The 14,524-nt window shown below is 37.2% G+C and overlaps 1 protein-coding gene across 1 annotated transcript in view; it reads right to left on the reverse strand.

Moving 5' to 3' along the window:
* Positions 1 to 14,524, reverse strand: part of DMD (dystrophin) — a 2,372,918-nt gene that overhangs the window by 233,869 nt on the left and 2,124,525 nt on the right. The window contains exon 61 of the mRNA XM_004386236.2: positions 6,785 to 6,863. Coding sequence (XP_004386293.1) covers positions 6,785 to 6,863 — 79 coding nt within the window. The remainder of the gene's footprint in view (positions 1 to 6,784; positions 6,864 to 14,524) is intronic.

A 14,524-nucleotide genomic window follows, 5' to 3' on the forward strand; every position in this document is an offset into this window, starting at 1 on the left:
TGATCAGTCCTTTCTTTTTACAGTGTCTCATAATCTGAGAACAAGAAAGTCAGTCAAAGAAACTCACAGCTTTTAAATTCGGAATAAATAGTAAAAAAGAAATTGTTCTTATAGAGTATCATAGACATCAATAGAGTATAATACTGCAAGAGGTCACTGAGTTAAAAGCCAGAGCATAAAACTTTTGCCTTTATTTTTTTTCCTTTATAAAAGCAATATCTGCTTATTACAATAAAAATCTGCAAAGGTAAAAAGAAAGAAAAACCACAACAGCTGTTTACATTTTGGTGTTATTCTATTTTCAGTCTTTCCTTTGTGTACACCTTTCTGTTGCTTTTATTCTTTTTCTAGTATAGTTGTGATCGTGCTGTAATTTTGAAGTCCGCTTTTTTTCCCCCGTTAATATATTACACAGTACAGTAGATTGTGATAAAAAAGACCATGTAAAGTTATAAATGCTACTATTACTCCTTGCCAAGGGGCAAGATTAAAGGTCACGTTATTTGAGTGTCTACTATGTGGTAGTCAGTATGCTAAATCTCATGCCACTGTGCACTGTCGATGTCAGGAGAAAATTTACCTCTTCTTCATTTGGGTATAAGACATAATTTGTTCTGTATTTATTGAACATCTACCAAGTGCCAGGTACAATGTTAGGTACTGGTTAGGTACTGGGGAACAAGACTGATAGGAGCCCGTTCTTATAGGGATTAGGGTCTACCCATTTGATTATTCATCATTCATTAGTTACACAAATAACCCAGTGAGTTTTTGTAATTGTACTAAACCCTGGACTTTCAGATTAGAGCCATGAAAACTATCTTTAGAAATGAGAGAAATGAGTTTCACTGAGAAGTAAATGCCAGAGAATAAATGACAATCTCATGTGTAGTTTGACCCTAACAGGTATATACTAAAATATGCTACCAAGCAGATAATAATAATAATTATAATAATGCTAATAATAATAGCAAACACCTGCATAGCACTTAGTATGGGTCGAGTACTGTTCTAACAGTTTTATATGTATTAACTACTTCATCTTCATTAGAACTCTATGAGGTAATACTACCATATTTCATCGAATCCAAGACCTTATTGATCATAAGGTGCATTCTTATTTCACAGCTGTTAAAGCATGGGGTGGAAAGTGTCTTAAATTGATCCCACATGTTATTTTATCCCCGTTTTACAGTTGAGGAATATAGAGATTAAGTAAGTATCCAAGCCAGTATTTGAACCCAGTCAGTCTAGCCTGTAACTCTTAACCAATATCCCAAACCATCTGGTAAAGCAACCCTTGGCCCAGAGGTCTCGAGAGAAAAATCCATGCTCTGTAAATTGACTTAGTAGGGGACAGACTAGGAGGAATAGAAGAGAGAAAAATATGTGAAAATATAAAGATGGACTAGACAGTCATTGGCTTGGGTGTTTTTTCTTAATGGGTAAGGAAGCATGAGGTCTGGCTTGGAAGTCTAGAAACTGGGTTCTAGTACCAGATCTATTATAACTATCTGTGTGGATTTGGCCATGTCATTTGATCTTGCTGCACCTACTTTGTCATCTGTAAAATAAGGTAAGGGCTGAACTAGTTCAGTGACTTTCAAACTTTTTTGACTGCAACCCACAGAAGGAAAAAATTTTGCATTGTCATCCAGCACACACACACACACACACCTAACTGAAACTAAAATGTCATAAAACAATACTTAAACTTGTTCGAGCAATGTATTCTGATATTTTCTAATCTGTTTGATCTCGTTAAAAACTGTGGGTTACAAATGCATGGCTAATTGCCTCCATGAACAACTGCCTTCTTTGCCATGAGAGTAGAAGTGGATGATGTCCAGCTGCCATTACCAAACATTTTGATCAGAGATTCTATAGAAGAATCCTGGTCAAAAAAGGGAAAATTCAGAACAGAATTTAAAATTCTCATGGAATCCAGAGTTTCTGGATCCATGGAGGCTGGATGTACCACTGAAACTATTGCCCTGAGATGTTTGAACCTTAAACCTTAAACCAAAAATATCCCCGAAAGTCTTCTTCAAACCAAACAATAGTTTAGCTTAACTAGTAAAGAATGTCTGCCTTGAGCATTATGCTCATTTAAAGAACTACCTATATATGGGATCAAACTGACAACAGCAACTCTGAAAGGTTATATAGGAAGCTTAGGAGACTGTGAGTTTATGTTAACAGGGGAGGAATAACTCAGAAAAGGAGGGTGAGAATGGTTGCACAACTTGAAACTGTAATTAATGTCACTGAATTTCACCTATAGAAATTGTTTAATCGGTGTATGCTCTGCTGTGTATATTCTCAACGACAACAAAAAAATAAAATAAATTATTGAAAAAAATTGCTGGTTGCAACCCGTTAAAGTAATTTCAGGATTCACTAATGAGCCACACCCCAGAGTCTGAAAACTCATGTAGATGTGCTCTAAGCTTCTCTATAATTATGAAATCCCATAGCATAAGGGAACTTCTGGGGTGGAGATGGAGCTTGGAACCTTAGGAAAGATAAAAAGTTAATGTTTTAGCCTTATTAATACTCATTTTCTTTTTAATTGGATCAAGTTCTTACCCTCCTCTTACAGTCTTCATGTATAGTAAAGGCTCCAAGAATTCCAACAGGAAAGGAACATGCTTATCTTTATAACCTAGTATTTCTCCAAACTTATTGCTCGATCCCAAACTGTGTTTTCGAGGGACACTTATTAACATCTTACAGAGCATTAGTGCTCTGAGGAACTCAGCTTGGAAAATGCTCCTTTAGGGAATTCTAGAACTGGTAAGGTATTAAGACAACTACAAGTTCTTTTTACTGTTACAGAAATATTTCTACCTTTGCCCAAATATATAGTTATCTTTCTTGGTGAAAAAGTAAAATTTAGATCAGAAACCCAGAGGATTGAGAAAATGGCCAGAAAAAGGTCTTAAATTTTTGAGTAACAAAAGATGACAATTTTCAAACTACTATACTATATAATACTATAGTACTTTCTTTTTTTTAAAACTATAGTACTTCCTTGATCATTGACATAGGAAGAGACTGACATTGTATCTACCAACTATATATACACACATGTATATATGTATAGTTGTTGGTTGCCATCAAGTCAATTCCAAGTGTCAGAGTAGAACTGTGCTCCATACAGTTTTCAAGGCTGTGACCTTTCAGAAGCAGATTGTTGGGCCTTGTCTTCCAAGAAGCCTCTGGATGGATTCAAACTGCCAACCTTTCAGCTAGTAGTCAAGTGCTTCACCATTTGTGCCATGCAGGGACACACACACACACACACACACACACACACACTCTCTCTCTCTCTCTCTATATATATATATATATAATCAAAATATGAGAATTTCTCCTTTTTCTTGGTTTAGGTTGCAGAAGTCAATTAGGAGTAGTAGAGTAGTAAAGCTAGAATAAAAGGCAAGCTAGTGTCTATCAGTGGATAAGGGTCACATTTTACAATGTTCTCTTTTTCTCTCAGATCTAAGATAAAAGAAACAACTTCTCTAACAAGTAGAGATTGGACCATCAAGAAGAAACGGTGAATACCTTTCTTCAGTAAAAGGCTGCCTCTCTCTACTGACACAGAAAACAAAGACAGCTGGTAATGTAATTTTCAAAGGCAAATGTGTATGTGTGTGCAAGGGAGAGAGAGAAGGAGTGAGAGAGGAAGAGAGAGAAGAGGATGAAGAAAGAGACAAAGACAGAGAGACAGTGAGAGTATTTGTGGTGGGTGCACTTACTGACTTATCTTTATTTTTCTTTGTAATTTTAAGCCTCAGAAATTATCCTAGTATTATTCTCAGTAACCTGGAAACAAATTACTAAACATCTGTCAATTCATACTCTTTTAAGATGACCTGGGTGGTATTTTTCACACATATTTTTTATTTATTTGGGGAGACCATTTTTTTCTCTTTTATACAATATAATTTAACAGCAAGTAAGTGACTGCAGAGGCGGCCTGCCTCAAATAAGGTTTTAATTATGCACCCAATTCTTGGCACAACATTCTGGAGGTCAGTTGGGCGTCCTTTAACACAGCGATTCCATTTTTAGGCATTTATCTTGCAGAAAGAATCTGAGATGTTTATAAAGGTATACAAAGGATGTTAGTCAGAATGCTGAATATAATAGTGAAAAATTGGAAATAAATATCCAACAATACAGAATTGTCTTGGTAAATTTGGTAGAGCCCCAAAAGGGAGTACTATTCAGTCACTTAAAAAATTCATACTGCAGAAGAATATTTAAACACATGAAATTAATTTTAATATAGTTCTAAGGGAAAAAAGCAGGCTATAAAACTGTAATATGTTTTTATCTATGCTTGGTTTAAAAGAAAAAAAAAAAAAAAGAACCTGAACTCACACACACACGTACATGCACACACACCAAGAGAAAGACAGACAGCATATAAACCAAACTTTTGATAGTGATTATCTCTGAGTGGTGGGATTATAAATAATTTTTGTTTTCCAGTGCATACTTTCTGCTGTCCAAATTTTCCTTGATAAACATACATTACCTCTGTAATTTAAAAAAAAGGACAACATAAAGAAACAATCTGTCTTTAGTCTCATTGTCCTATTTCTCAAACAACCCTTAAACCAAATCGGAATTTTTTGGCATCTGCATGCAAAGCTTCTAAGCAGATATTGCTATTTCACACAGACATCCAGGAAATTGGTGGTTTCTAGGGCTGGCTCCATTGAGGCAGGTAGAACAGTGTCTTTATGAATGTCTGTGTCTACAGGCCTGACCTTTCTGGAAGTAGGCACCAATGTGATATGTTTTGAAAGATGCGTGCAGATGATCCACCAGGCCCCTCAAAGTTCTTCCCCCACAGCTCAGAGCTTATGGCTGCCATTCTACCACCAGAGAGCCATTCCTCAGGCTTATGGCTTTTCACCCTCTTAAAATGCAAATAACCCAGGAGAAGTACACATTGAACTTTACCTGTCACCTGGGTTAAATGAGTATAACATATCATTTTCTAAGACTAGGTTTTAATGCGAAAGACATGGGAATTTGGGAGAGGGGCAAAGAAGAGACAGTATGAATGAATATACATGGTATCTGAGGAGTAATTAATATTTATAATAGTAATATTTTTATTTATGGTTTACGAGTCACTGACGAGTGTTATCACATTTAATCTCAATTAAATTGAATAGAATGGCTGCCACTGAGGTGAGTTAGGCAGACAAGAGATTTGGAAAAACGCAGAAGACAAATCTACAGTCTTTGTAATTTTTCTAGAGCCATTCCTGAAAGCCACAATCCCACTCAAATAGATACATTGATTTAATTTACCCTCCGCCCTTTTGTTGGCAACTTCTAAGCATATTGTCCAAATAACCAGACCATATATGGATAATAGGGTTGAATCCAGTCAAGAAAGTAAGACAACTTCTTACTTAATCCATTATCAGTGTATAACAAAAAGGTAGGACCTTCTAGGAATTTTTCTTCTAAAAGACAATACTCAGCCTGAGACACACATGAAAGCATCTAGTCAAATACTTTAAAATATTTGTGAGTATGGATTTTTAAAAATTAAATTATGGAAAATGAAACAGAAAGGAAAGGACCAGAAAATGGTAACGAAGCAAGAAGGCAGAAGACTGAAGGGAGATGATACACAATTATCTCCTTTATATAAAATATATAAATCATATATGTGCATATATAAAGCAAAAGGCAGCACAGCATAGTGGTTACGAACACAGACTTTGGAGCCCAGCTTCTTAGGTTTGAATCCTGGCTCTGCCCTCTACTAGGTGTATACAGTGCACCTCAGTTTCCTCATCTTTAAAATGGGCCAAACAAATACTAGAACCTACCTCATAGGGTTGCTATAAGGATTATGTTAGTTAATATTTGTAACATTGCCTGGCTCAAAGAGTTGCCTTAAAGTGATGATTAGACCCTCATACATACTCATCTATGACCAGAAGGAAATACACCAAAATGTTAACAAATGTTAAGTCCATGTAGTAGAATTACGGGCAATATAATTTTCTTCTTTATACTTTTCTATACTTTTTTCAATGCCAAAACAATTAACATATTTACTTCTATAATCAGAGAAATAATATTATAAATTGACAATATTAATCAGAGGAAAATAGATGCTTGCCAATTTAATATGCATTGGTATATTAATAGGATGTTCCCAAACTTAAAGTTTTAGTTAACTAAGTGGCTATTTCTCTTCATATTAACTATAAAAGTATAATTAATAAAATAGTAAAACCAGAAAATGAAAAGAATGAGCAGAGGTCAAGGATAAAAGAGGAATAACAATAGCTAGGCAAAGGAAACTCCATAGGCTGAGGTTCCAACTTTAAGGTAGGGAGTAGTTGATGAATTATATAGTGATAAATAATTATAGAGTCACACGAAGAGATAGATAGACAGATACAGAAATACACTGAAAGCATGTAACATTTTAAATGTATAATTTCAGCTTTATGAAGGGAACTGCTATAGGCAGACATAAGGACTCCAAAATATTAGTAAAGTTAGCACTTGAGAATACACTGCAGGAAAAAATTATGCATTAGGCAAACACTGGACAAAATGATCTACCAGTAACTGGCCCTCCTCTTCCTAACCTTCTGAATTCATCCACCAAGTTATATTTCAGGATGATTTATGCCTCTACTGCATCTGGCAGAGATGACTGTAATTCAACTGTTAATTCTTAGCTACCGAGATGCAAAAAAAGGTTAAGCAATGAAAGCTGAAAACGACTTACTGGAAAGGAAGTGCTGGGATGCCGGGCCAAAGTCCCTGTGCGCTTCATGCAGCTGCCTGACGCGGTCCTCAATGGCCACCTGGGAGGAAAAGGAGAAAAATGATGTTCTCTCATCATATAATGAGGAGCAATTAAAACAATGTCTCCTTTTTGGTAAGATCTTTTGGATGTCTAAGGCCGAGAACACTAAAGTGACAATTTATAACCCCAGTTTTCATATCCGCTTACCGTGTATTGCCTCAGAGACCCATTTTTATCAAACCAAAGCCAAATAGAAAGGATTTCCTCTCTTGTCAATGTGAAAATGAGATTTTTACACTTAACTTGTTGAAAGCCACAAATGGACTTCTGCCCCAATTAAAACTATCCAAAAAAGGCAAATGCTAAATCCTTCACAAAAAGGTTAGGGAGGCTGCCATTTGGTATTACACTAGGTGACTAAAGGATCTCAGAAATGGTGTATATTTTGTCTTTTACTCTTAATCTGTCAATGGTTTTTTAGTAATTTTTCTGGCGTTAATAGTGATTGGTAATCATTGAGTGATAAATAACCATTGACAACTAATAAATAACCAACAGTTGATTAATAATTAATTATCAAAGAAGCAGAGGCAAAGGCTTAAATCTGGGACAATATAGGATGGATGGTGCGATGTAAGACATTTTTATATTTAAATTTTCAGTGGACTTGGGAAATCACTGGGAAATATACCTTTAGGTGGCATGGAGTAAAAATTGCCCTTCTTTTTGTTCTTATTAAGTTTTTCTATAATATATTGACACAGCATGCTGTCAGCTTAGCGAATTCCATTCGGGGGAGGGGACAAGAAGTTTACAGATGAAATAGTATGCTTTGTCATCTGGCATTTTACTTGATATTAGTGGCAGCCCTAGGCATCATAACTCTATAACCCTGGATCTTGATTTGGTTCTGAACAGCCCATGCTAGACCAGTGTTGATCAGAGATTGGGCAGAGCCACCATAGTTGCAGGGGGGTTAGCTCCTGTGGTGTGCAGTATTCCCAAGTGGTAAAATAGATTAGAAAAGTGTCTCAGGTAGTCTGGTTGGCAACCAACTCTGACCTTCCAGCAGCAATCAACTGCCTAGCATAAATCCAGACCAATCTTTTTTCACTTGCTCCCTAGTCCTGCCTATCTTTACTTGGACCACATATTTGGATAATAAGCAAGTAGGGTTCCAAAAATGCAGGATTTGCTTCATTGGTATGTACACAAAAGCATGAGGAATATCCCAAATCTACCATTTCCGCCTGATGACCCTGAACTCCCAGCCAAACTCAACCTGCTAAGCCCCACCAAATTACCTGCTTATCCTGCGATATTCCATTCGACTCATGTTTGTGTGCTTTGTTCATGCCGTTCCTTCCCTCTGGAATACTCTTTTTTCCTCCAGTTCAAGTTAGGATTACAGTGAAACCTGTGAGAGCTGGAACTCAAAGGGACTGCCTCGTTTTTCCAGGGTGCAGCCTTACCACTTTTCTATCACTCTCTATTAAGTGGAAAATATGAGTTCTCCTTCTATGATAGATTTCCACAGGTTCCAGATTTGCAGGTTTTACTGTAATTGCTTTCTTAGCATTCTCGTGGCACATGATTTATACTCGCATCTACTTTAGTTACATGGACCTGAATATCTCCTGCAATTGATTGTAACCTCAGGAATGGCAGGGACCATTCCCTGCTTATCTCTGCCCGCCCCCTTGCAGAATGGTACTGAACCCTGCACCCAGTAAGCAATAGCAAATATTTGTCCAATGACTAGTTAACCAAACCAATGGATAAGTGAGCAAGTGAGGGAGGGAAACAAACAAGACTATCCATTGACACTGACTGCATGTCCTGGGGAAGTCGTTCTAAATTTAAGTTTCCTTATCAGTAAAATGTGGATAATGATATGACTTGCCTCATAGAGTTCTGTGGGAATTAAATAAGATGATATGTGTAAAATGTTTAGCCCAGTTTCTGTCATAAGTTAGCAGCTTGTGATTGTTGCTATCATGGTTAATAGACAGAGAGGAATAGGTTATAATGTGCAAGGTACCACAAGCAATAAAAAAGGCTGATATATATTAAGCACTATGCATGTGACAGTATGAATTGACTTAATTCTCACAATAGTTCTGTGGTAGGAAGTATAATCATCCTCTATTGGTGTAGAAACTGAGGCATGAGAGGTTAAAATATAAAAAGAACAAAAGCAAAACAAACAAACAAACTTGCCTAAAGTTAAAACCACTTGCTATTGAGTAGATTCTGACTAACGGCGACCCCACGTGTGTCAGAGTAGAACTCTGCTCTACAGGATTTTCAATGTCTGATTTTTCCGAAGTAGATTACCAGGCCTCTGAGTGGACTCGAACAACCAACCTTTCAGTTAGCAGCCAAGCACGTTAACCGTTTCCATCACCCAGGAAAGGCAAGCAGCTAGTAAATTGGCAGAGCCAGGATTCAAACTCATTCAATTTGACTCTTACTCTTAACAACTATCCTGGAGTTTAAATTTTTTAAAAAAAGATATTTTGTAAATATTTGATAAGTAGTTGACTTCTTAATTTTGTACTTTTTCAATCAATTAATTGAATGAATGCAGACCAAACCTAGTGTGCACATCTATGAACCAAATTTTAGTGGCCACTTTATTTTATAATGGAGGTATATATTTATATACAGGAGGTCCATTGTTGGTCTTAAAGAATGGGATACCATAAGACTATAGAGAAGTGTTGTAGAACACATGCAAGTGAATATTTGGAATATATAATTATTTCTAAATGGAGAATATGCCATTTCATGAACAAATTATTCAAGAGATGAATATATGAGAAATTGGGGATGGGCAGCTGGGAGTGAGGAGGCAATATGGTAGTAAACTCTGACCAGAAATCTTTTCTCATAGCCAGAAAAAAATCCCCAGGGGAATATGCAGAGGGTGAAGGAGTACGAGTCAGCTACAGCTCATATGCCCTGGTAACAATGTTAGTAGCTTCAAAAGGACCATGCAGATGCAGCATCTGAGCCCATCATAGACCCCCAATCTCTGCAGGTCACTTCTTTCTTTTATAAGGAGAACTCTGACAGTGGTTTCAGCATACACCCAATACTGTCAAGAATTTAAAATGAGATAAAAGGGAATTCTCACTTCTATAACTCCAACTTACACAAATGTGTGAGTGAGACTGAAATTAAAAATGCATCGGGTAATGAAAGGAAATATTCAGAAAATAGTCTTAAAGTAACTAAAGAATCAAGCATAAAATATTTCTTTTCACAAATTCTCTTCAGAGAAAGATACTCTGTGTATTGAATGCTCAAGTGACTAAATAAAAAAATCATTTTAAGAAAGAGCAACACATGAAGGCACACATGATTCTCACAGACTGTAGTTACTTGGGAATGAAAGAAAATCTGAAATAAAATATGATAAATTTTTTGGAACAATAGCCTCCATGCATTAGACCTTTCTAACTAGCTGTGTTTTTAACCAATATAAAGTGATATACAGAAACCAACAGAAACCAAGAAGAAATTATACACCAAAAAAAAAAAAAAAAAAAGGCAACTGAAATCCATTGCCACCAAGTCGATTCTGACTCAGAGAGACCCTATAGGACAGAGCAGAACTACCCCCATAGGGTTTCCAAGGAGTGGCTGGTGGATTCGAACTGTTGACCTTGTGGTTAGCAGCTGAGCCCTTAACTACTACACCACCAATATAATGTGGTACGTAGAAACCAAGAAGCAAAAGCCAGAAATTATATACCAGTACCCTTGCATTCAGGAGCCCTGATGGAGCAATGGTGAAGTGCTTGGCTGCTAACCGAAAGATCAGCAATTTGAACCCATCAGCGGCTTCACAAGAGAAAAGACCTGGCTATCTGCTCCCGTAGTTTGCAGCCTAGGAAACCCTATAAAAACCCATTGCTATCGAGTAGATTCTGACTCATAGCGGCCCTATAGGACAGAGTAGAACTGCCCCGTGGGGTTTCCAAGGAGTAGCTGGTGGGTTTGAACTGCTGACCTTTTGTTTAGCAGCCGAATGCTTAACCACTATGCCACCAGGGAACTGTGGGGCAGTTCTATTCTGTCCTGTAGTGTTGCTGTAAGTCAGAATCAACTCAACGGCACACAACAACAACAATCTTGCATTCTGGCACAGTTAGTTTTTTAGTCAGTTAATTATTTGTTCAGAGTCCCTGGGTGGTGGAAAGGGTTAACAATTGGCTGCTAACCAAAAGTTTGGAGGTTTGAGCCCACCCAGAGGCACCTCAGAAGAAAGGCCTGGCCATCAACTTCTGGAAAAAGCAGTCATTGAAAACCCTACGGAGCACAGTTCTACTCTGACATGTGGGGTCACTATCAGTCAGAGTTGACTGAATGGCAACTGGTTTAATTATTTGTTCATTCTCTAAGTATTTAATACTTATAAGTAAGTTAATACTGAGAGAGATACATAAGAAATGAATACCGTAGTTGCTGATCTTTAGAAGCATAAGGGGTTGGAGGTGAGCAGTAAAGACAAGCGAAGGAAAGGCCTGGGGAAGCAGAACATTGGTGTTGGGGAGGGCAGTGAGATGAATTTAGCTAGAAACATTGGAAGCAGATGATGCAAAACAAGGCATCCCAGACTGTGAGACTCAAGATTTAACCTGTAGGCCAAGGGACCCACTAAAGATTTCTGTGAGGTGACTCACTATTTTACAGGAAAGTTGTGTTTTAGGAAGATTAGTCTGTCATTGTGGTGTAAATCAGATTCAAAGGGGTCCTGAGGCTGAGATCAGTTAGAGGCTGTTGCAGTTGACTGGAGTTGGGGTGATATGTGTTGGAATTAAGACTGTGTTGCCTGGAATGGAAAAGAAGGTCTAGATTAAAAGGCATTTTGAAAGAAGGAAGAGTCAATCAATTTTGGTGTTGGAGCTGAAGTTTTGAAGAAAGAAATACAACTCCTAGATTTCAAACGTGGAAGACTGGGAGAATTAGGATATTGTTGATGGAAATATGGGAATTAGAAAAGGGAGGAGTGGCATATATTTGTATGAATTCATTGGAAACACCATGAGTTTGACCTAACGGTGGAACCTTTAACTTGAGATGCCATGTGTAGGCAGTTGGAGGTGAGAAATTTGTCTTGGTCATTCAAAGAAGGAAACAAAAGTGAGAAAAAAGGGGATGAGGTTGAGCTTTAGAAGGTGGGAGGAGAAACAAGAGTCAAAGAAGTTAAAATAGAATTATTTAAAGAGACAGGAGGAACCCAATTTCCTTTGAATCAACAGACCATACCTCTGTTTCCTTTTATAAAGTGCAATACAAGAATAACATGGTTTTGGAAGTGTACCTCCTGTTTTTACTATTAGATCATAGATCACAAAAGCTTAGAACTGGAAGAAACCTTATCTATTGATACACGAGGGTCTATTTTTTAGAGCTATTCCAGATGGGCAGAAAACTGCCATCTGGTCCATGAGTACTCATAATCTAGTTTGCAGCAATTCTTTGGTAAAAGCATGTCAGGGGGGAAAAAGCTCTTTTTTTTCAATATGCTCTGTAAGGGCATGGACACATCTTTCTTTTTCCCTATTATATTTCCAGTGACTAGCCCAGTACCTAATATACAGCAGGTACTCAATTAATATTAGTTGAATGAATTAATGTACAGTTTATTAAAGGATCTTCACCATAGCAACTACCTTTTGAATGAAGAATTTCATTTTCAAGATTTCAAAAAGGTCTTCCTTCCCTCCCTCCCTCCTTCCATTTACTTCCTTTCACCTTCCTTCCTTTCATCCATCCATCCATCCATCCTTCCTTCCTTCCTTCCTTCTTTCCTTCTCTCCCTCCCTCCTTACCTTTCCCTCCTTCCTTCCCACCCTCCCTCCCTCCTTCCCTTTTCTTCCTTCTTTCCTTCCTTCCACCCTCCCTCCCTCCCTCTCTCCCTCCCTTCCTAATCAAAGCCAAGAAAAAAAGAAAACAATTTAGATTTGTTTTGCCTATAATACTGGATTTAAAAAATAATAAAACAAACCCAGAGCTTAGATCTTCTCCATATTTGTTTTATTCTAACTTTTAAATAATTATATTTGAAAACTATGATCAAACCTGTTGCCATTGAGTAGATTCCGACTCATAGTGAACATGTAGGACAGAGTAGCACGGCCCCGTAGGGTTTCCAAGGAATGGCTGGTAGATTCAAACTGCCAACCTTTTGGTTAGCAGCCCAGCTCTTAACCACTGTGCCACCAGGGCTCCTTGAAAACTATGAATACAGTATATTATTACATTTGCCGTCTCATGTCAGATGACTTCTGTAGGTGGTGTACTGTTTGCAAAAACTTCCTTTCTAGATATCTTCTCCTCCAGTAAAAAAAAAGTCTCTATATTCATTGAAAGGATATTTACTAGAATGTGAGCTCCTTGTCCATGAAGACAGGGATCATGTCAGTCTTGTTCACAATTTAGCACAGTGTCTAGTACATAGGGGGTGCTCAATAAATAATTCAATAAATGAATAAATAAAAGGACTTTTTGAGTTATTATTATCTGTGAGACGTTGTGCTAAGTATGACTGAGGTAAGATTGAAAATGTAGTTTCGAGGATAATGAATGAGTACCAAGTCATCTAACTTAATAATAACACCCTTAATTTCAGATGTGACTGTTTTCCAAAGCTCAGCCTGCTCCTCTGTGTATTTTTTTTTAATAGTATTTTATTGTGTTTTCAGTGAGAGTTTACATAGAAAATTAGGTTCCCATTTAACAATTTCTACACAAATTATTCAATAACGTTGATCACATTTTTCACAATGTGTCACCATTCTCGTTAATTCTGTTCTGGTTGTTCCTTTTCCAGTAATCTAGTTTCCCTGCTCCCTTACCTTCTCCTGTTTGCTTTAGGGTAATTGTTGACCATACTGTGACAGTACTCGCAGTTATATTCTTTGTTTTATGACCCACTCTGTTATTTAAGTAACTTCAGGGGATAGTTTCAGTTCAAGGTTTAAAGGGTATCTCGGGGCGATAGTCTCCAGGAGTTCTCCAGTCTCAACCAGTCCAGTAAGTCTGGACTTTTTAAAAATTTGAGTTTTGTTCCACATTGTTTCTCCCATTCAATCAAGATGCATCTATTGTGACCCTGCTCAGAATAGTCGGTAGTGGTAGCTGGGTAGCTGGTTTCAGGGTAGATGAGGCCATGGTTTGTGTAGACTATTTGTCCTATAGACTAGTTTCTTCTCTGAGTCTTTGGTTTCCTTCTTTCTCTTTTGTTCTGGATGAGTAGAGACCAATAGTTGTCTGTTAGATAGCTGCTTGAAAGCTTTGTAAGACCCCAGACACTACACACCAAACTAGGATGTAGAACATAAACTTTATGCTAATTGATCATGTTGTCCCATAAGACTATGGTCCTACGCCTTCAAGCCCAGAAATCCAAACTTGAAAGGTGTTTGGTTATGTCCAAGAAGGATCCATAACTGTGCCCCCTATGTGGTTTATCCTCTGTGTATTTTGAAGGATGTTTTATTTTACTCTTTCTTCAGAATTGCTTTAAATAAGTCAAAAAAGAAAAAGAAGAAAGAAAAAGAAAAAAGACAGATAACAGCATTGTGGTTCTTAGAAGTGATTTCAAATAAATTTATCAAAATGCAAATGTTCGTTACTTAACTCTGTTTCAAATTTTCAAGGGCTTCCAATTTTTCTTTTTACCTGTTAGTTAAATTACTTATAAGC

This window comes from Trichechus manatus, unplaced genomic scaffold, assembly GCF_000243295.1.
Source record: "Trichechus manatus latirostris isolate Lorelei unplaced genomic scaffold, TriManLat1.0 scaffold00159, whole genome shotgun sequence".
Lineage (NCBI taxonomy): Eukaryota > Metazoa > Chordata > Mammalia > Sirenia > Trichechidae > Trichechus > Trichechus manatus.